The sequence below is a fragment of the Monodelphis domestica genome, chromosome 4 (assembly GCF_027887165.1).
Source record: "Monodelphis domestica isolate mMonDom1 chromosome 4, mMonDom1.pri, whole genome shotgun sequence".
NCBI classification, from domain to species: Eukaryota; Metazoa; Chordata; class Mammalia; order Didelphimorphia; family Didelphidae; genus Monodelphis; species Monodelphis domestica.
The window spans coordinates 306489753-306514089 of NC_077230.1; the positions used below are offsets into that span (position 1 = coordinate 306489753).

The window sequence follows — 24337 nt, forward strand, 5'->3', positions numbered from 1 at the left end:
ACTGATTATAAACAAACATTGGTGTAGAAGAAAATAGTGAAAGAAGAAAAGGACCAGGAGTAGAAATCAAAATGCTGGGAAATACACAGATAGTAATCATAACTCTGAATGTGAATGGGATGAACTCACCCATAAAATGCCAGCTAATAGCAGAGTGGATTAGAAACTAAAACCCTACCATATGCTGTTTACAAGAAACACACATGTGGAAGGTAGATACGCATAAGGTGCAAGTAAGAGGATGGAGCCAAATTCATTGAGCATCAACTGATAAAAAGAAGGCAGGAGTCGCAATCATGATTTCCAACAAAACCAAAGTAAAAATAAATCTTGTTAAAAGAAATAGGGAAGGTAATTACATCCTGATAAAAGGCAATATAGACAATGAGGAAATATCTGTACTCGACATGTATGCACCAAATGGCATAGCATCCAAATTTCTAAAGGAGAAACTGGAGGAGCTCAAGGATGAAACAGACAGAAAAACTATACTAGTGTTAGATCTGAACCTTCCTCTATCTGAACTAGATAAATCAAACCAAAAAATAAATAAGAAAGAGGTAAGAGAAGTGAATGAAATCTTAGAAAAATTAGAGTTAGTAGACATGTGGAGAAAAATAAATAGGGACAAAAAGGAATATACCTTCTTTTCAGCAGTACATGGTACATTCACAAAAAAATTGACCATGTATTAGGGCACAAAAACATTGCAAACAAGTGCAAAAGGGCAGAAATAATAAATGCAATCTTCTGAGACCACAATGCAATGAAAATAATAATTAGTAAGGGTACATAGAGGGGTAAATAAAAAATTAATTGGAAATTAAACAATACAATTTTCCAAAACCTGTTAGTTAAAGAACAAATTGTAGAAACAATTAATAACTTCATTGGAGAAAATGACAATGATGAGACATCCTTTCAAAACCTATGGGATGCAGCCAAAGCAGTACTCAGGGGGAAATTTATATCCTTGAGTTCACATATTAACAAATTAAGAAGGGCAGAGGTCAATGAATTGGGCATGCAAATTAAAAAAACTAGAAAGTGAACAAATTAAAAATCCTCCAATGAAGACTAAATTAGAGATCCTAAAAATCAAAGGAGAAATTAATAAAATTGAAATTCAAAGAACTATTGATTTAATAAATAAGACTAGGAGCTGGTACTTTGAAAAAACAAATAAAAAAACAAATACTAGTCAGTTTAATTAAAAAAGGAAAGGAAAAAAAAAACAAAATGATAGTATCAAAGATGAAAAGGGAGACCTCACCTCTCATCAAGAGGAAATTAAAGCAATCATTAAAAACTACTACGCCTAATTATATGGCAATATAGGTGATATGGATGAATTCTTACAAAAATATAAATTGCCTAGTCTGAGGAAGAAATAAATTACCTAAACAAACCCATATCAGAAAAAGAAATTGAAGGTATTAAAATTGCCAGTGAGGAGGGCAAACTATCACTCTTTGCAGAAGATATGATGTAAACCATATAGAATCCTAGAGAATCAACCAAAAAGCTAGTGGAAATAATCAACAATTTTAGCAAAGTTGCAGGATACAAAATAAACCAGGCTAAGTCATCAGCATTTCTATATATCTCCAACCCATTTCATCAGCAAGAATTAGAAAGAGAAATTCCATTTAAAATCACCCTAGACAATATAAAATACTTAGGAATCTCTCTGCCGAGACAAACACAGGAACTATATGAACACAACTACAAAACACTCTCCACACAATTAAAACTAGACCTAAACAATTGGAAAAATATTGATTGTTCATGAGTGGGATGAGCTAACATAATAAAAATGACAATCCTACCCAAATTAATTTACTTATTTAGTGCCATACCCATTGAACTACCAAAAAACTTCTTTACAGAATTAGAAAAAACCATAACAAAGTTCATTTGGAAGAACAAAAGATCAAGGATATCCAGGGAAATCATGAAAAAATTGCAAAGGAAGGAGAACTTGCAGTCCCAGATCTCAAACTATACTATAAAGCAGCAGTCATCAAAACAATTTGATACTAGCTAAGGGACAGAAAGGAGGATTAGTGGAATAGACTTGGGGTAAGTGACCTCAGCAAGACTGTCTATGATAAACCCAAAGATCCCAGTTTTGGGGACCAATACCCACTATTTGATAAAAACTGCTGGAAAAATTGGAATACAGTATGGGAGAGATTAGTTCTTGATCAACATCTCACACCCTACACTAAGATAAACTCAGAATGGATGAATGACCTGAATATAAAGAAGGAAGCTATAAGTAAACTAGGTGAATATAGAATAGTATACATGTCAGACCTGTGGGAAGGGAAAGACTTTAAAACCAAGCAAGACATAGAAAGAGTCACAAAATGTAAAATAAACAATTTTGATTACATTAAATTAAAAAGATTTTGTACAAACAAAACCAATGTAACCAAAATTAGAAGGGAAGCAACAAATTGGGAAACAATCTTCATAACAAAAACCTCTGCAAAGGTCTAATTACTCAAATTTATAAAGAGCTAAACCAGTTGTACAAAAAATCAAGCTAGTCTCCAATTGATAAATGGGCAAGGGACATGAACAGGCAGTTTTCAGCCAAAGAAATCAAAACTATTATTAAGCACATGAAAAAGTGCTCTAAATCTCTGATAATCAGAGAGATGCAAATAGCAGTTTGGCTAACATGACTGCAAAGGAAAGCAATGAATGCTGGAGGGAGTGTGGCAAAGTTGGGACATTAATTCATTGCTGGTGGGGTTGTGAATTGATCCAACCATTCTGGAGGGCAATTTGGAACTATGCCCAAAGGGCAATAAAAGACTATCTGCCCTTTGATCCAGCCATAACACTGCTGGGTTTGTACCCCAAAGAGATAATAAGGAAAAAGACTTGTACAAGAATATTCATAGTTGTGCTCTTTGTGGTGGCAAAAAATTGGAAAATGAGGGGATTCCCTTCAATTAGGGAATGGCTGAACAAATCGTGGTATGTGTTGGTGATGGAATGCTATTGTACTCAAAGGAATAATAAAGTGGAGGGATTCCATGGGGACTGGAACAACCTTCAGGAATTGATGCAGAGTGAGAGGAGCAGAACCAGGAAAATGCTGTACACAAAGACTGATACAATGTCGTACAATTGAATGTAATGGACTTCTCCATTAGTGGCAATGCAATGATCCTGAACAACTTGGAGGAAGCTATGAGGAAATCCACATCCAGAGGAAGCACAGTGGGAGTAAAAATACCAAAGAAAAACAACTGCTTGAATACATGGGTCAAAAGGATATGGTTGGGGATGTAGACTCTAAATGAACATCCTAGTGTAAACAACAACATGGAAATAGGTTCTGATCAAGGACAGAAGTAATAACCAATGAAATTGCATGTTGGTTGAGGGAAGAGTGGGTGGAGGGGAGGGAGGGAAATAATGTGATTATTGTAACCAAGGAATGATGTTCTAAATTGACTAAATAAATTACTTCAAATGGAAAAAAAACGAACAAGTGAGATTTAACTCTTTGACTACAATGATGAGTCTCTTTAACTCCCTCTCCTTCATCATTTCCATTCATGGTAAACCTCTTCTCCCCTAACTTCATGATGTCTTGTCCCTTGTCCTCTTTTTAACCTCCTAGTCCAACTCAACTACTCTGTTTACTTATCTCTACAGGCAATACTGAGTATATCAACCACTACTTAACTTTTTTGAATCACTACTATTATGTACACCTTATTGTAGCTGGATCTTCCAACTTTCCTAACCTACTAATCATTAATCTTTCATGTCCTCTGCCATTTGATTGCCCTGCTCCTTTTCTTAGGATGCTTAAAATATAATGAAATTAAGATGATTTCATCCCCTCTGTGTTCATCAAATATAGCCTTCCCTATGGTTCAAAAATCTTTTGTCTTCTAATTAAGAAATATTTTAACTTGATTGTATTATTTCATTTGCCTGCACAGAGTACCTAAGTAATTTTTGTTAAATTAAGTGAATGATGCTTATTGTCATTACCTAGAAAGTAATCATCTATTTTTTACTTTTTATGCAATAGCAAGAGGTTAGCCAGTGAATTGTTTTCATTCTTCACCCTGTGACATAACATCAAGTTGTTCAAATGCATCAAAATTTGTTCATAAAATGAACCAAAATTGGACACAAACCATTAGGTAAATAATTTTAAGAATTATTGTTATTATGATGAGTTATTAATTCAACTTACCACTTTGTTGATTGCTTTTTCTTTGTTTTCTTCCTTGTTTGATTCTCTTCCCAAATGTTCACAGGAACTACCTTCCTTAAAGGCAAGTTCTTCGTCCATAAATCCAAGTGCTTTTTGTGTGTTATCAAGGACTTCTCTTGTTCGACTGTCTTTAAAAAATTCCTCATAGAGTGGCGGCTGTGGGAAAGCTTCTTCCCCCTCCTCTACTTCCTCCACAGATTCATATGAAGAAGCTTCTGTATCAATGATTTCACAGATGTGGAGTTCACTGTCAATGGCAGGGGTTAAACATTCATTGTTGGAAAAAATGATTGTGCTGGGTTTCTGTTTAATGATATATATTTCAGGAACATCAGATCTCTTATTTGGAAGATGTAATGAAGGGCATATCTTGAGCGGGAAAAGATAATCTTCAGCTTTATCGGAAGTGGGATATAGTGAATCTCTAAAGAATTGTTGGTTTTTAGGCTCATTAGCAATACTCAGGTAAGCAGGCATCTGGATGTATGTTGAGGATGATTCATTTTGCTTTGGTATACTTGCAATAGAGCAAAAGTCCTTTGGGTGAGATTGAGATCTCCAGGGAATGGTAGGGACCCCAATGTGGGTATCTGATCCTTCATTCTTTGTATCTTTTGATGGCTCTGGATTCTTGGCAAGCAGAGAAAAACAGGATACCTGCTTCTCTTCAACAAACTTAGTTTCCATTCCAATGAATTTCATCCATTAGATTCTGGCAGCTTGAATTGTCTTTATTCCTGGTTGGCTAGGTACTTATAATTATCCATATTATATAGTATCACCATTAGCAAATTCTGGATCTCCTTACACAATGCAAACAAGTTCTTTCTTTCTCTGAAATTAAAAATCATACATTTAGTTTCTTTTTAAGGTTATTATAGTTTTAAAAGTAACAATTATTATTTATAATTCAAAATTAATTGTAATAAAGGTTATAATTAATTATAAAGGACCGCTTTTCTGTATAATTTGAAGCAGGTAAGAGCTACTAATTATGTCACTCAAGAATTGGATTCTAGCTTTATAATATGGACATGGACCTTCTGACTTTGACCTTCTTCTACAAGGCCATGTACTTGACTTCATTTCTCACCAATAGTTTCTCTGTATCTAAAATCAACAAGTTACACAGCAAACCCTAATCTTGACGCTCTTATCAAAATTCCATTCTATAAGTATTTAATAAACAGGCTGTTGTGTATCTACTCTGTGCCTTATATAGACATAGACTACACAGCCAAGAAATGAGATGTGTTCTGACCTGTACTTTGGCTACAATAGAGAGCAGCCTGTCCCAGCAAAACAGTGACCATTCTTCACCCCAACAGTAAATCTGGAGTTATGTTTTTTATGTGGGAAAATTATGATCACCTAGAATTTTACCTTTAACTTTAACCCACATTGACATTATGTTGGCTGCTAAGTTCATAAAAAATGCTAGGACTTCAAGCAAGATGGCTGAATGAGTGGTCATGTCTAAGCCCAGATTCCCTTTATCACTTCAAAACAGCAAGAAATATGCTATATAAAGGAATAATATCAAAACGAAGGGAAAGCTAAAAATAACTAGTTAAAAGGAACCTTGCAGAACCTTGCAGAAAACCAGTAGATGCTTTTGAAAGAAATGAACACAGAGATGCCAAAATAATAATAGCTGGCATTTTATATAGCCCATGAAAGTTTGCCAAGTTCTTTATAAGCATTATCTCATGTTATTCTCATGACAACTTGGGAGGTAGATACTATTATTATCCCCATCTTATAGAAATGGGGTCTGACACAGATGGGGGATAAGTAAAGTGCCAAGGGTCACACAATTAATAAATTTCAAAGTTCAGATTTGAACTGAGTTTTTAAATAATTCCAGACCCAATGTTCTAGCCACAGCATACCTAGATGCATTCTTTTTAAGGAATTAATACTACTAGTAAAGGGAAAGCAAGAAAAGATGTTTGTAGGAAAGGAATTATATGATAATAATAACTTGACATACAGAAATGTGAGTGAAAAAAACTGTAAGAACCTCTAGAGTTGATCAGACACTCAATAAAAGAATGAAAGGGAGAAATAAAAATTAAAATTTGGTAGAATTTAGAATTCTTGGAGAATTCAAAATGGCTAACAGTAGTGGAAGGTTTAGGAAGATGGAAAATCTATTAAGGATTTTAAAGTAGTGAATTGCTAATAAGAGAGAATGGTAGAATCCAAACATAAAAATACAAAGCTGGAACGAAAAAATTAAAGTAAAAAGAAAGCTCAATTGAAAGAGAACTTGAAATTTTTACAAACTAACATAGAGGACCTTAAAAACAAAACTCAGTCAGATAATCTAAATATTATAGACCTCCTCAAAAAATCTAATAAAAGAAAAATCTTAACTACAACATTTTGAGAAATTTATAAGAATCCCTCCAAAACACTGGTGACAGAAGCTAAATACAGGTTGGTAGACTCCATAAGACACTTCGAAGGAACATCATGATTTAACTCACTCAGCAATCCCATAGGATTATAGGACTAGAGATGGATGGAAACTCAGAGACTTAAATAAATCAGGAAAATAAGGACCAGAAAGAAAGCATCAGAAGAAGGATAGTTTTTCAAGTTCCAAAACTTCATTATTGAAGAAAGAAATTTCTAAGTGGTCAGGAGTAGATAATTCATGTCTAAATAACTGCTTGAATCACAAAAGACAATTAGAAATGAAAGACAAGGCTAGAATGCAATAGAGTAAAAAAGCAAAAGAAATCAACTTGAAAACCAACATAGCTTGAAAATCTGGGCATATTCCTCCATGAAAAAAATAACATACTTTCAAATCCTTCTTACTAAGAAAACCAAATATGCACAGCCTTTGATGTACTGATTTAGGTATATTACAAATATAACCAAGTCAATATAATGTGAAATTAGTACATGAGAAGTTAATATTTACAGATAAAAAGTAGGATACAAGGCTATTATTTTGAACAATATTCTTATCTACACTGGCCAGAAGGGAATTATTGAAAAAGAGAATAACAATGAAAATTAAAATCATGGGGCCTGCCTATGGTCTTTATGATGTATATTAGAAAGAGAGAAGGTGAAAGAGATAGGAGGGGTGAATTGTTTTAAGCATACAAACTCTAACTAGCTAGTTCTGATATTTTTAAAAAGGAAATATCCAGGGATCTGAGATGGGAAGAGCAGACAGTGGTGTTTTTAAATCAAGGTAGTACCTGGGATGATATTATTTCAAGCAGAATAAAGTATAGGTATCTTATTCTGTCTTTTCATTTGAAAGCAGCATAATGGGATTTTACTAGGAGAAAATAAACCTAGCAACTGTAACCTTGAATGTTAATGGGTTCAATTTGACTGCGAAATGAGAGCAAATTAAAAAATAATAGAAAACATAATCCAAGAATTACTGCACATAAGCATCAAAAACTAAAGTGAGGGGCTGAAATAAAATTTATTCTTTTTCAAGTGAATGCTACTTCCTCAAGAATTGCAATCACCATTTTGTATAAGGCAACATTAAAAAGTTATATGAGAAAGACAATTAGCGGAAGTGCCTAATAATTAAAGCCTTTATAGAGAATAAAATAATATTACTATCAAATCTTTATGCACAAAATGTTATAGCATCTAACTATTCAAAAGAAAAGTTACATGAAATGTGGGAAGATAACAAAACAATACTTGTTTCATTTCCCTAGACCTTAAATTTAGCAGAAGAAAAACTAGATGTGATGCCTTATTGTAAATTTTCAAATTTTAAAGAGTTATCTAAAATAGTACATTTTCATCACACAGCACATTTAAAAATATCAGGTTCTAGAACAAAAATAAATAAATGCAAGGAAATGGAAATTTTAAATGAATCCCTCAAAACCATACTTTTTAAAAATTTTTTGTTTTGTTTCAAGGAGCAGTGATTTCTATCTTAGTCTCAACTGAATTTTTTGCATGTCTCAAGTTTGCCCTTGCTCCCCCTGAGAACTCACCCTAAGGTAAGTCCCAGACCCACCTGTTTTGGACTGAAGGATAGACCTTGAAGTGTTTGGTGATCCAAGTTTGGGTGGGACTAGTGGATATAGTTAAATGTTAGGTACCCTTTTTTGTCTTAGTAGTTTCTCCCATTATATTAAAGTCCTCTCTCAGGTAGCCCAGCCCTTGACTTGACCCTTTCCTTTTGAATTCATTGTAGTAGACCATTTCCTGATACCCTAGCTGCAGGTAACAGCCTCTTTCCTAAGTCTGCTTGTAGATTGTCAATGAATGTTTGCTGTACCTAGTTCCCCCAAAGGTATATAAGACCCCAAGTTCCATTATTCTTTGGAGAATCATCTGATGAGGTGATCCTTCCAGAGTTACTGTCCCCAGATCCCCAAGGTTCCAATTCTGTATAGCATCTTAATGCCTAGCTTTGTGTAGTGGCTGAATATTGGATCTATCTGTTTCTTGATTAAAGACCTGGTTTTTGCTGACTATTTTAGTAGTTCTGTGTTTTTTCCAAGTTAGTTGTTCATTTCCTATATCCTTCTTTCTCTATACTTTCAACTGGAAGCACAGAAAAACAAAAACCCACTATTCCCATAAATGCTTCAGTTTCTTATGTATGTCTTCATGATCCTTAGAGATGCCTTATGGGTTTTCCCCCCCTTCAGTGGGATTTTTTTCCTACATGAATCATTTACTGAGGTTTTAGAGGTTTGACAGGTATCAGGTGTATTTCCTTCTCGATCTTAATACACACCTCAGGAAGAACAGCACACTACCTTATTTGTCATATTAAATCAATATGTGTCACTCTCATCAAGCACCAGGACACATCTCTTTACTTGGTACTGTTGATCCTTACCTCTCAGTTCTTGGCACATAGTAAACAATGGACAGATAGAGGCTTGTTGACTATGAGCTAGAGACTATTCTTGGTACTGAGGAGAGAAAAAGTAAAAAAATAAAGTCACTGCCCTCAAGGAGCTTACATTTTATGGTGATTGGTGAGGAAAAATAAAACACATACAGATAAATAAATGATACATTTTCCAGGGATGGGTGAACACTAATAACCTAAGGCAATAGGAAGGAACTCTTGTAGGAAGTAGTACTTCAGTTGAGATTTTAAGGAAGCTAGGACTCCTAAGAGACAGAGCTAAGGAAGTTCTTCCCTTTTTCTTCTACATTCAACAATCATTTATTAATTACTTAGTATTTGCTGGCATCATGTTATGTGCTAGGGATTCAGAGACAAAAATGAAATAATCGCTGCCCTCAGAGAATTTACCTGAATACATATTAGCAAACAGAAAATATATATGAAATGAATATAAGTAATTTTAGTGGGCACTAGCAACTGAGAGTTCAAGAAAAAACTTATTTGGGAAGTGGCACTTGTATAGAGCTTTGAAGGAAGCTAGAGATTCTAGTATATGGAAGGAAGAAGTGAATGTAAAGAGCCTGAGTCAAAGGCATATAATTGGAAAATTCCATATGCAAGGCACAACAAAGAGAGTTTTTTTTTCCTGCTTTTTAAGGTCCCTATCCTCATTGCTCTACTTTGGTTTTTTTCCCCCCTCATTTTCTTTCAGGGTCTTTCCTTCTATCCTATAGGGATAAACTTCATCATCCCTGATATGCTAGAGAACATAGAGCTATTCCTTCACCCTAAATATCGTCTTCTTTTGCCAAAGAACCAAGTTATATTTAGTGTATGCATACTTGGTGGCCTGTGATAGATGCTCCAACGTGGTCCACTCTGTTTGCTAGAGCAGTTTTGTCATCCTCCACACTTGCTGAAATGGATATCCTCTGTTGCTGGTCTGTCCCTAGTTACCCCTGCTGCCAATTGTAGCAGCAAATGGCTTGTTTGCTCAGCCTCTTCATGTCCTTGTAGACCTGACTGTTCTGCCTCCTCTGTCTGTTAAGACCCTTATTTAGTACCCTGCTGTGCAGTAACAAAGGCTGGTGAGTTTTAAATGAATTGAAGATTAAAAACAAACCTACTGAATTGTACAGCAGGGCACAAGTAATAAACATAATTATTCAGTCCAGCACAAGTCTTTCTTCTTTCTGGAAAGTAACCACAATCTTAAATTTGTAAATCGACTTCTGCTTGGTCAAATATTCCCAGGCATTTACATTTGGTACTGCTTTTGTTATCTGTAACAAAAGCTTTCTCTTAAAAAAACAGGTCAGGCTTAGAAAATACTGCTCAAGGTTTCGTCTTTAAATAAGCCAAGCAACTAAAAGGAAATGTTGATTTTCTACTGGGTAGTCTAACTTGATAATAAGATTTAAAGGCATGGTCATGATGGTTTCTCCCCATAAGTCATGATGTTCTCTACATAATGGACAAAGCCCTACTTGTAGAACACTAGAACATGACAGAGAATTGTGGAGAAGCCTATATCTTACATTCCCTGGAAGAAGGGGAAAAAAAAAGAACCTGAGGTGCAAAAATTTAGAGCTGTTTAACACAACCATAATTTCTATTTGGAAAAAAAAATGGATGCAAGCTGCTAGACTATTGGAAAATGTATGCTTTACATATTGATTTACAGTGGATTGAAGTCTTAGATAATAGGTCATTAGATAAACACAAAATTATATTGTATAGATTATGCCTTTAAAAGGCACTAAAAGCACTTAGTGCTGCTCCATTCTACTAGGTAAATACGATGGATTACTAGAGTTAGTACACATTTCAGTTGATGGATTTTTAATGGCCTTTTGAAAAATTTCTTACATTTCCCTGAGGATTCCTGTGCCCCCCCCTCAACTTCACAAATGGGAAGACAACAAAGGAAATGCATGTATAAAATTCCTGTTTCAATTAGCAATTATGGGCCACCGTCAACTCACAGCATGAAATGAAACCTAAAGCTTTGTTCTTAATCCATTTTATTCTCAATGTATTTGGAATGCTATACACAGGTACAACAGAGAAAGCCTGAGACAGAGACAGAGACTGAAATTATTACTTAACACTTTCTCAGCAGACACAGCACTCTACTCAACCTATGAAAATATGCCCTTGGGGAGTTTGCATACCAGAAATGGAAGTCAACAAATCTAACCCAATTCTAAGATTGGTTTTTGTGCCAGTATGAAGTGGACCATTGGGGTCAAAGATTGAGGTGACCTTCCTAGTGGGAATAAGTAGTATACTTTAAACTGTGGCTTAGTTATCTAAAATTCTGGAGGGTAGATCCAGTTAAATGAAACTGATGATGGCAGGAGTTCCTGAGCCCAAAAGGAATTCTGGGAAAGCTTGGGGAAAGAGGATCAGTCTCCCCATAGCAGGGCTTAGTTAGGACAACTGAAATTCTCCATATCTAGCTCAATCACTGCTCCACTACTTACCCAGGACCAGATTCCTGATTTATAAATCTTGGACCTTATCTTCTACTAACCTGCCTGGATTTGTGGTTGTGGTGTTATTTCTGACCCTTGTTTGGAGGACATTTCTTTCTTTCACCTATTCATTTTCATGATTGGGAACTCCAGCCTCTGATCTTGGCCTCTGCTCCTAATAGGACTATTGCCTGAGCTCTGCCTTCTCATACCTACAATTCTGTCCCTACCCTTGTCGCACAGCCTACCCTGGAATGTCCCAGTTCAAATCTCTTCCATGACCGAAAGCTGTGATGAGTCCCATTGAACTGAGGAGGCAATGCTTTTACCCCAGGCAAAACAGGAAGAATAGAACAGTGCCCACAGTTTAGCATTCAAATAATCTCTAATTACTTTATGTTTATTAACATTATCCCCTAACTAGATTACAAAATTCTTAAGGCAGAGTTCATGTTTATAATTTTAAATGATGAATAATAATATCTAATGGCTTAAAAGAGCTTATACTGATATTATATATTTATAGTTGTAGCTTGGTTTTTACATATGTTATATAATTTGATCCTTCTTTACCACAACACTGTTAAGTAGATACAAACATAATCCCTTCACTGAAGATCAGAAAGTGACTTGCTTGTTATTAAGGAGCTAGTTAGTAGAACTGCCAAAATTTAAACCCAATCTTCTTACTCCAAATTTAGTGCTCTTTCACCAAAGATTAAAAAATGAGGGAGCTAAAATTTAGCCAACATAGTCAAAACTAACCTGAATAAGTTCATTTAGTTCAAAAAAGGGAGTCAAGTGACCTTGATCACTGGCTATCTATAGGAGAGTGAAATTATGGATTTATTTATTTATTTATTAATATGTTATGGAATTTCAGTTCTTAACTTTGGTAATCTATTACCCAGACAGTTTTGAACATTAGTTTTTGAGCTGACTTCAAAACTATAGGATCATTGGATTCTATATGTGGTTCTGGAAAGGAACTAAGAGACTTTCAAGTCCAATTTTTTCATTTTACAGAGACCCAGAGAATTAAATGTCTTGCACAAGGCTACTTGGGTCATAAGAAGCAGGGAGAAGATTTGAAGCTAGGAACTATGATCTTAAACCCAGTATAAGTCTGCAGCATGTTCTTTTGAATATAGTGATGCCATGATACATGAGCACCTTAAGTCACAAGTAATTTGAGATACGAGCAGTCACGATCTGGATTGATTTTTTGCTTTCAGTCATGAGTGGATATTTGAATCAGGAGCTTCCACCACCCTCCACTAGATAGCCTGCTGAACATTCAGTTTCACAAGTTACTTGAGGCTTTCTTGTTTAGTTCAGTGTTTATCTATCCAAATGAACATCTGTATTGAATTGCTTTTGCTTTCTTCTTTATTTTTGCCTTTATTATTATTTTTTTGAGCAAATTACTTAACTTTTAATCATGGGACCTGATGAAGAAGGAATTGAAAGAATTACAGCAGCAGCAGCAGCATAGGGAGGTTTTGCAGGAAATTAGTGGGGAGGAGCTCAAGGTGGATGAGATAATCAGTACAAGGGAGTTTAAAGAAATGTGGATTTGGGAAAAAATTAAACAGTTTATTGAAAAGATACACCCAGAAAAAGTTGCAACAGGTCATGTGTTGGAGCTGTGTAATGACACTTGTTTCACAAATTATTAAAACATTCTGAAAGGATGGAAGAATCAAACTTCCACGGAAAGGTTTTTGTTGAAATGGCCTCTAAATGAAATCAAGGAAAGTGTGGCAAAACGGTCAAAATTCAGTGAAGAAAATGGTGATAATTAAGTAAATTAAAAAATAGCAATTAAGTTTAACAATAAAGTTACATATCATAAGTAATGTGTAAGGTCAGTTTTGCACTTAAATGTAGTGTTACATGTGTAGAGAGTAAGCTATCTTAAGAGATAGTGCACGAAATGAAAACCTTCTCCTCCAGCATCTTAGCCTGACTTTGAAGGTAAATAACATTTCATAAGCAAGTTTATTTCTTTACATTCTTTCTTATTATTTATAAATATATTTATTTGTTATTTACAAAGTACATTTTCACATTTAAAAGCATGTTAAAAAACTCATGTTTTTTTTTTGTTTGTTTGTTTGTTTTGGCTGGAATGGATTAATTGCATTTCCATTCATTTAAATGGGGAAATTCGATTTGACACATGAGCAAATTGAATTATAAGGTTAGCCATGGAATGAATTAAACTCGTGTGTTAAGGTACCACTGTACTCTGGTGGAACAAATCTTTGTTTTTGGACTTGAATTTTAAAAAATAAAACAAACAACAACTTTGATGAATAAAGGGGTAGACAAGGTGGTAATGCTATTTTTGGTCCAAAATTATTTAATAGAAAAGACACCATGGATCAAAGAACATAAATCAATAACTTTTAAAAGAAGAAATTAAAAATATCAATAACTATGTGGAAGATAGTTATCAAATACAAATCATGACAGTTCTGAGATTTCACTTCATACCTTTTAAATTGATAATGTTGGTAGTTTGAGAACTAGAAGAGATTATTGTGACCATTGATGTGAAAAGGTAGAAATAGTATTATAGGGGACATGACAATATAGACACACTAATGTAATAGTGTTGATGAAGCTATGAATTGATCTGGAAAAGTCTGGAATTATACATGAAAATCAACTTAACTATATACCATTATAAGCTCTTACTATTATGTAAATATATATATATATATACATACATATATATATGTATCCCAAGGTTGTCAGAAAGATACCTTGATATGACACAAAAACTTATTCATTCCAGCTCTTTTTGGGTACCAACAAGACAGAAACAAAGTAAATGCTCATCATTTGGGAAATGGCTAACAAACTGTGACATATAAATGCAATATAATATTGTAATGTTGGAATCTGAAGAATTTAGAGCAACATTGGAATATTTGCATAATACATTGCAAAGCAAATTAAGCAAATCCAGGAAAATAATAAACACAATGTCTATAATAATATGAACAAAAAACAACATTAATGAACAATTGAATGCCAGTTCAAGATAATTCCTAACTGATCCTTGATCTAGAGAACAGATAATAAGATACTCCCATCTTTAGTAGAGTGGTGGAGAACTTCAGGTATGGAATGTGACATATGCTGTAAAATTAGTAGAAAATGCATTTTTTGTTTTGGCTGAATTATTTTTCTTTGTTATAAGAAATGCTTCAATGGTGGAATAATATGTTGATAAATGACTAATACAAAAACAAGGTGTACATAAAAAACCAACTTTAGCAAAAAAGAAAATACAATAGGAACTGGTGCACTAGCATGATAAACAATGCCTTCCCTGGGCCACATGTTACTCTGTGTTATATAGATATTTTCCAATGATTCAATAATGTATATTGAGATTAATGTTTTGATTTTGTGGGATGAATTCTGCATGAACATCCACTGATGTCAAAGAAGTATTAACTGTTTTGTCACATGTCATATTTCATGCCTTCTCAGACTTTAGAAAGGAATAGAGAGTTAGGAACTGAAAATATAAAAACAAAAAATTCATTTTTGCAAACCCATTTCATATATATACTTTTTGGGGTTACAATGATCTTGAATCTATCTTCTTTAGATGTTAGATTGTTTCAGGGTCATGATAGAAATACCTTATTTCATATCTTACTATTCACCTCACAAATACATTTTTCCAATTTACTTTGAAAGATCAGAATAAAGTTCAACATTCTCTTCATAAAAAAGCCCCCACAAAAACATATTTTAGCCTTCCCCCCATGTTAGTCATCTATTTGAGCAAATCACAAGTCTGATTTTTTCTACAGCTTTGACTGATTGGATTATTAGTAATTATATCAATACATGACTTTTATAATTTCCTTAGACCTGTGATTAAATTTAACAATTCCCTGATTATAACAATGAAAATATGTAACTCTTCCATGATTGTAAAGATTAAATTGTAACCCCTGTCTATTTTTAGAACATGGCACTTAAAAGTTAAGCATGGAGATCTAAACATTTTTAGTTTTAGTAACCAAAGGTACAAACAGCCCACTTCACACATTGAGTGGGGAAGGTCTGTGACCCACATGTGTGATAGTGGATGACAAATCAGAATTGACTGATTGCCTTCTGGGCAGTCCTGGAGCAGAGCGTCAACTGTGATTGGTAGATGTAGAATTAGGGGAAGGCACAGTAAGTGACACAAGAGAAAATGTCTTTAAAAGGAGCTGTTACTTCCTGTGAGAATTCAATTCTTTATGCTTTTGAGTTGAGGCTGGTGAAGAGGGGGTAGAAGGAGCTCCTGACTGGACCTGAGACCCTGTTTTCCTGGTGAGGCTGATGAAGAATTTGCTGACTGGACTGGCACATGGTGAGTGGAAGGCTGATTATTAACTGCTGATTTTTCTTTTAAGACTGGCCTCAGGAAGGACCTACTCTTAAGAGAGGCTTCCTGGGTCCTCAGCTTTTGCTGAGGCTGGCTGAAACTAATTCTCCCTGCCCAGAGGGGCCAGGAATAAATTACTTAGTGCTCAGGCTAGATATCTTACCTTATCCTCTCTCTGATTACTTACTTTATTCTTTCTACATTTTGTAAATAAATTGTAAATAAAATTTCTTTGGAATTAATTAAATTCCTAGCAACCACACTCTTAAGTAATCAAGTCTAACCCTTTAAAAATCAACCTCATTTCCCCCTTACAGACCTCTTGTCATTCTGAGTTTTTTTTTTATATAAAATCAGGTTAGATGAGATTGATTTATTTCTAACTTCCCTTTCCATCTTTCTTTGAAAATCTTCATGCTCTTGATATTTTTTCATTCTTATAGCTTGTTTAAATGTATTGAGCATCTCACTGATGCGTTTCTTAACTTTTCTGTGAAATTTGATATCAGATCCTTGCTTTAAATGTTTAATACTCATTAATTTTTCCACCTGCATAAAACTCTATATGTTTATCACAACTGCTTTTTTTTGGCTGATATATTCTTAGTACTTTTACTTCCCTGTTTCTATAGGCAAATTTTTTCATTGCTTACTAGTCCTAGCCCATGTATACCTTCATAGCTCCAACAGCTCTAGATATGTAGAAACCATTTGGGAAATTTTTGCCAAATGACATATATATCTATATATACACATATATATATATATATATATGTATATTATATATATATAAAACATTGTAGTTATAAACATATATTACATTTTGAGCTAAATAAGACCATCTGCTTCAGACATTATTACCTTATAAAGACATGGTCTAAGGAATTAATTTGCTCTGATTGGTATAACAAAGTCAGTTTCAGAGATATAGTATGATTAAAAAGTTAAGATTTTTTTACTTTATCTGAAATAACAAAGTCAGATATTTGAATTATACATATATGTAGGTACATAAACATAAATATATGTATGTATGTATACATATAAGTACATAGTACATTATATATAACATAGAAATATAATAAAATATTTATATATGTAAAACATCAATCTTTTATATACATATATATATATAACACACTCTATATCAGGTACATAACATCAATTATTCTGGCTCTATCCTTTTTATTCCTTTATTTCTAATGATCATTAATAAATCTCCTAAAATATAATATTTTTATTATTGAGATTTAATTTTAGCTTTTATAATTATAGTGTATATATTATGTATTATTTTTGATATGAATATATACAAACATTTTATATATACATATATATATATATATATTTACCCACTTCAATTTCAGACTTTATATTGCCAGTAAGCATATACCTGTCATTATCTTGTATTCTATTCTCGGTTTTGTAGCTAAAGACATGAGAAGGCCATGGTAAATTACATATCATAATAACCTGCTAGCTATAAAAATGGGAGAAAGGTCTCCTTCTCTCTTAAAAGATACAATAGGAGGCAATGTGGTACAATGGAAAGAACGGTAAAGTTGGAATCAAGGGATGTGACTATAAATCCTGTCTCTGACATTTACTGTCTGTTACATTTTTAATGCACCAAAGTTTCCCCCTGAAACTATGATCCATCTTTTAAACACTAATATTCATTTAATAATATTATATGTCTGTGTTTCATGGAATATCACAGTCTCTAAAGAATAACGTCCTAGATGACCGAAAGGGCAATGGTTCTCTTGCACATGGTGAGCAAACAGGACCTCTAAAAAAATTAGGGAGTAAGATAAGATAACCTTCAAAATCCTTTCCAGCTATAGACTCTGTTTTTCTCAATATTAAGCATATGCCATGCATTGTTAAACATTAACTTTTGGACTGGACTTATTTCAGCAAGTAATAAAATACCCCATTAAATCAATCCTTTATTATTTTGAATGTTTATAACTGAATGATTATATCACTGAAGGAATAACAATCCTTTTTTCAAAGTATCCCAGATAAATATTCATTAAAAGATTTGAAAAATATATCAAATCCATATATACATACATACACACACACACACACACACACACACACACATATATATATATATATATACACACATTTAAAAATTAATTATGTCTAGAGTCATGCCCTATATGACCAGAAAGGAGAATATGTTATGTGGCTTAAAAATATGTATATTCAGATTTATATGTTTGTGAAAAGTAAAGACCAAAATCTTAAAGCAAGTAGAATATAAGCAGGAAACAACCCTCCAGGAATGAATTATTAGCCATGGTGTCAGTTTCCTGACTGTGGATTCTAGTAAGCCATTTTGCCTTCTATGGTTTTCCCAGATGTAAATAACAGTGCTTTTTGCACCTGCCTCCACTGCAGTGTGGTAGATTGTGAGATGTTCTTGATGATGCTTAGAAGAAAATAAGCCCCTAATGAAAAATACAGAGATGCACCTTGTTAAGTTCACTAAGGGGATGAGCAGGAATCTCATTTCAGGTTGGACACTGAAATATAGACCATATTGTGAATGCATTTGTCTAAACTTTGCTGCCGGTTTCTCCAGAAATCCTTGAAATCCCTTTACTTTTCTGATAACATTTACACTTTACACTAAGTTGATGTCCTGGTTTGACTAGAACCAGCCCAGTTGGGTTTTCCCCCCAACTTATATCAAGTGGATAGTCATTCTAAGAAATGTTCCTGGGAGCAAAGGCTTTTTACTCCAGGAACCATGTAGGTAACCTGAAGGTTTATCTATTGCCATCTTTAAAGTAAAAATAAGCTAATGATAGAATGGTTTACCAAGAGACTCCCAGTTCTTAGAAGTTTGTCAGAAGTTTATTAATTCATACCTCTTTGTCAGGAGCTCAGAGGACTCTTCTCAAACCCCAAGTGTTTAAGATGTTTCATGAGGGAAATAAATATTCAGGGAATATTATTTTACTTAAGGTGCCCACTCCGTGACCAGCATTTTCCACTGTCCAGATCTTTTAAGCCATCATGGCCCTGGAGTCTAGCCTGAGTCTAGTATTTACCTAAGCAGAGTCGATTCCATTTATCTTCTTGTACCTTCCTCTCTTGTCCCCTGACCCCAACACCTTTTCCCTCAGTGGCTGCTAGAAAAATGAAGTCACCTTGTGTACATATAGAGGATATGATGCTAATTCCCTGTATCAGAGTGGGGACCATATTATACCCAAGACACAAAGCAGTTTTGTATGATTTGTGAATTTCCCATAAGAAAAGTGATTTTAAAAATTCAAAAGTAAACAAAACATAAATAATGTCATATGGAGGACTTTGGTTTCATTCTCTCCTGAGAAACTTTGTCCCCAGCTTAGACTATTTGTAATATCTCTATCAGACTGAAGGTATGTCCAAACTAGGCCAAGGATCAGGAGGATTGTAAAAGAAAGACAGAATGGAGGACAAAAATCTAAGTGGTAAATAATCGAAAGCCCATTTTCCCATTTTCATGCCAATTCACCTTGTTTAACAAATAGAGACTCTGGTGCCAGCCTAAAACATCTGTTGTGCTTTTAAAGTAGCTTGGCAATGACTTGACCTAAACTTTTACTTATATAATGTAAACAGAGCTCTGGCTAATAAGAAATTAGATGCTGCTAAGGGAGGAGAGTCATGTTTTTCTTCCCAAACAAACGTAACTTGTTTGAAGATACATTTGGTATAAATGTTTCATAAAACTCATAGGTACACTGACAGATTATCCACTAATTTTCTTCAAACAAAGAAACTAAATTTAAAGATATTTTTACTGCTCACAAAATCATAACAGCTAGAAGAGCAAGTTAGAGATCATCTAGTTCAGCCTTGAGGAAATTATCAAAACACCAAGAAAAAAAAAGTAAATTGTAATACATAATGGACTAGTAACATAAATCTTTCTATATTGTTATTAATGTATATAGATTTCTTTTACTTATTATATAAAAGGAGACTAGTCCCCAATGATTAATTAATTCTATTTCTTTGAATCATATTTTATTTAAATAAGAAATTATTTTAAAACGTGTACATCTTTAAGTGCAAATTTATTTTAGAAATTAATTTTGGCCTCAGACACTTCCTAGCTGTATGACCCTGGGCAAGTCACTTAACCCCTACTGCCTAGCCCTTACTACTCTTCTGCCTCAGAACCAAAACACAGAACCAATACAGTATTGATTCCGAGTTGGAGGGTAAGGTTTTTCAAAAATAAAAAAAAAGTAATGTTTTTCTTTTGATAATAAAGAATGCTTAGGTTATTATTTACATGACTTGATAAAAATGTATTTGTTGTAATTTACCTTTTAATGTTTTATATGGAGACGGTAGTAGACTTACACTTATTGCATGGTAGCATTAAGTTTTAAAGATCTGATCTGCTTCTAATGATAGTTTTTCTTAATACTGTCTTCACTATTAATCGACACTAACTGAAGTGAACAATTTAAAGCAGTAAAAGGGATGATAATCTAGGATGAAATAGCCTACACAGCTTGCAAAATACTGCTCCCTAAATCTTTGTCTTTGCTTCCCCCAAACCAGCCTGTTTCAAAGGTACCTTGTTCTGGACTCAATGGCTGGACACTAGAAATATTTCTTTGGTAGCATAAGGCACTGTCCTATTAAGTAATAAGCAATCTGCTGCAAAGGGCAGAAAATGAATTTTTGCATAAAGAAAGAGAAATATGTTAACTGGGAAGAGATGGAAAGTAATGAGCCTTTCACAGGCAAACAGAATAGTTGTTGAAAGGGGAAAGAAAGGAACTTTTGCTTAATAAAAACTGCTAAAATATATGTGCAAAGAAATGCTCTCTCTTCTCTCCCTGAAAAACAACAACAACAACAACAACAACAACAACAACAACAACAACAACAACAACAACAACAACAACAACAACCATGAATTAATGTTTGCCAAAACGGGAATAAATTGAACTGTAGCCTAAGTAAAAAATGGTTACGTCATCATATAAAAGATATAAGGTGATTTATATGTAAACAGGTTAGTATTTGGCCAGCTGTAGGAAAAGAACTTTATTTAAAAAGAAAGCCTAAAATGTAAATGTGAAAAAACAAAGTTTTTAGGTACATTGACTGGGAACACCGTTTTGAAGAGTGTGGAAGAACTGGAAGGGTTGCTGAGGATATAATCCCTGAAATTATTGAATGCAACTATTTTTAAGACTTAAGAGTTAATATTCACAAAATGATGAATCAAAAAGTTCCTTAGAAACAATGGGATGAATCAAAAGGATTGGTGATTTCATAAGGGAGCTTTCATGAATTTTTATCTCAGATAGCAATGGTGATTTGAGGAATCCCATGAGAAATCCCAAACTGTTGGAGTTTTGTGAAGAAACCAGTATCTGGAGCAGTCAAGCTCACTTGCAGAAAGCATCCACTATTCCACTATTATCCTTGCCCTTCAGTCAATCAACAAACATTTCTTGTGTTTTCTATGTGCCAGGCACTGTGCTAAGACTACAAAAGACAAAAACTGTCCTTGTCCTGGAAGCCTTTCAGAAATAACTGTTGGTCTCTGCTGACATCCCTGGAATGAAAGGGAATAACAGGGAAAGGCAGTTTTGGGAGCAACTTTACTGTATAGGAAGAGATGTTGAAATTAATTACAGACAGTTCTTACTTAAGTAAATTCTTGTTTTGCCTAAGTGGACCATTCTGCAGACCTCTAGGTAAAGCTATTTTTACTTAATGATAATTTGCCTCTATCCATATAACAAAGGCATATCCTAAATAATGTCATTATACAAATCATAAAATGTACTAAAATGCAAGCATATTACATACTATATCGTGATAAGAAGCAGAATTTGAAGTTAATGATAAAATACGCAAGGACAATACAGCAAAGTTAACATGGGTGTGCATTATGTTGCTCTTTCCCTACTCTCTGTGCCTAGTCTTTATCATTGGTGGTTGACTACACAACTTTTTTTTTTAATGAAGTGGTCAAGAAATATTTGGACAGTGGCTCTCTTTTTTTCTATATATCTGGTGGTAACAAGAAATGTTATCCTCTACTAGTTTTTGAACTTTTAAAAACTTTAAGTATTCATCTTCTCAATACAAGAAAAAATTTCACTAAAATAATTAAATGCTTATGGCACCTGTTTTGTTGTGAACCCTTTTGGTTTGTCCATGGGTTCCAAAGCTTCTCCTTCTCCTGAAATCTTTGCCTCTATCAGCTCAGTCCTGTTCTCATATGACCACTTGCAATTAATTTCTCCACATATTCTTGTCTACTTTCTAGCTCTAATTCTCATGCTAATTTTACAATTTTGTTAATCACTTCTTCAAAAGTTTCATCTTTGTCAAATCCACAAAAATCAGGAACCAACTTGGGACAGACATTTTTTCCAAATTCTCTTCATACATTCTTCTATTACATCTTCCCATGCCTTTTAGAATTCTTTATGTAAAGTTAAATTCGCATATATGAATTAATGTAAAGTGAGAACTCTCAGCAGATAATGCAGAAGCCTGATGAGTGGAGAGCTGGCTATGCTTTTCTACATTACATCAAGATAACCAGTTTGATGAGCTTTGCAGTGCATTTCTCTGGCTTAAAGGGGATTGCTAGCCAGTTCAATAGTATAATGACTTTTAGTATCTTTTTTAGGGGATATAGAAAATTAAAAGAACTGTTAATAATTCCTTAAGGGCAGAATCAAAGAGGATCTGTCCAGCAGGAGAGCAATGAAGATTAGAAGAAGAATGGTCAGCAGAAATGTGTAAATGTTCCTTGACTAGATCAGTGCACTCCAAAGTTGTGAGTTATCCCAACTATAAGAGTTTTCCTCACTCATTTGTTTTCCTATCAAGCTTTTTTTAAATGTGTGCCCTACATTCTACCCTACAGATACTGAGTATATTGGTGAAAGAGTATTTCTGAAATGACTGATGCATTCATTATTATTTCATTTGCCTTATATGAGTACCCGTGACATTATGGTTTATGTTTCTACTTTATTAGTTAAGTAAATGGTTTTGTTTAAGGTCTAATGATTATTGTGAGGTTTTGTGCAATTGAGAAATCACACCGCTGGCAATTTAAGAATAAATCTATTAAGTTAGGGTAGTATATTCCCCTACCACAGTGTTAACTTAGGACCCTGAGAGAGTTCGAAGATAGCCTATAGTTGCAGTGGTCCTTCTCTGGGAACTGAAATTTGCTAGTGTAAGAGAAGACTAAATTGAATGATCTAGCCCAGAGACTGTGAGGAATCCCCATTAGAAACATGCCACACAAGTATTATAATAGCAAATCCAAACCAAATACACTCTTGCTTTTAAATGAATGAAAAAGTCAAGGTAAGTCAGGAGATTTGGAAGAATATATTCAGAATAATATTACTTTCACTTGATTGGTAAGGTAAATTATTTTTCAACTTGATTAATTTCCATAAGCAAAACAGTTGGTAGATTAAACAAAAGATCCCTTACATGTGTTTAACAGAACAAAAAAATATAACTAAGAGCTTTGTAATGATAAGCACTTTAATTTGTATGCAGTCTAAAAATTCTTTGCCAATAGAAATTTGTAGAAGATTCCCTGGGGACTGTGGGATGCTGAGGGAAGAAGAAAGCAGTATAAAGAAAGGAAAGAGAGAATGTATAAAGGATATAGAAAGGTGGAGGGCAGTGGGTAAGCAAACAGAAACCAAAAAAAACCTAAGCACATCAGTCATTTTATGTAAAATTAGGGAGCTGGATAAGATGATTTCCCAAATCTCTTCCAGCTATAAAGCTATAGCCTTTAGAAAGGCAAGGACTCTCCCTTTATACAATTTTCAGTAAAAATTATCTATTGATAGGGATATATACATATTTATCAGTATAAGATGCAATTGTTAATCATTTTGCATATGATGCTATTAATAAAGATGACAGAAACATAGGATAGAAACTTAGAGCAGAAGGGATCTCAGGAGTTCGACTCCTTCATTTATAACATGAGGAAGCAAACCAGAGGCTAAAAGGCTTTGCTTCATCACCATGTAGTAGGAGAGTTCAGAATAAGAAGCCAGGTCTCTTGAATGCCAGTCCAGTATTCTTTTCATTTTCTTTTTGATTCTTTTCTGGATTGGTATACTTCTAATATCCTTTCTCTGTATGCTCCAAATCAAATAATGAGCTCCTACTAACTTATTCCTTTTTTGTCCCTTTCCCCTAATTTCAGAGTTAGGAGAAGAAAGGGGAACTGGAACAATCAATCAATTAACAAACATTTCTTGAGCACCTACTGTGTGCCAGCCACTATGATAGGTAATGGAGGATAC

General features: G+C 34.0%; 1 protein-coding gene across 5 annotated transcripts in view; it reads right to left on the reverse strand.

Annotated features, from left to right (window-relative positions):
* Positions 1-24337, reverse strand: part of STARD13 (StAR related lipid transfer domain containing 13) — a 799642-nt gene that overhangs the window by 622275 nt on the left and 153030 nt on the right. For all 5 annotated transcript variants that reach the window (XM_007495305.3, XM_056825164.1, XM_056825162.1 and 2 more), the window contains one exon: positions 4232-5086. In XM_007495305.3, the coding sequence (XP_007495367.1) occupies positions 4232-4954 (723 nt within the window). In that variant the 5' untranslated portion in view covers positions 4955-5086. The remainder of the gene's footprint in view (positions 1-4231; positions 5087-24337) is intronic.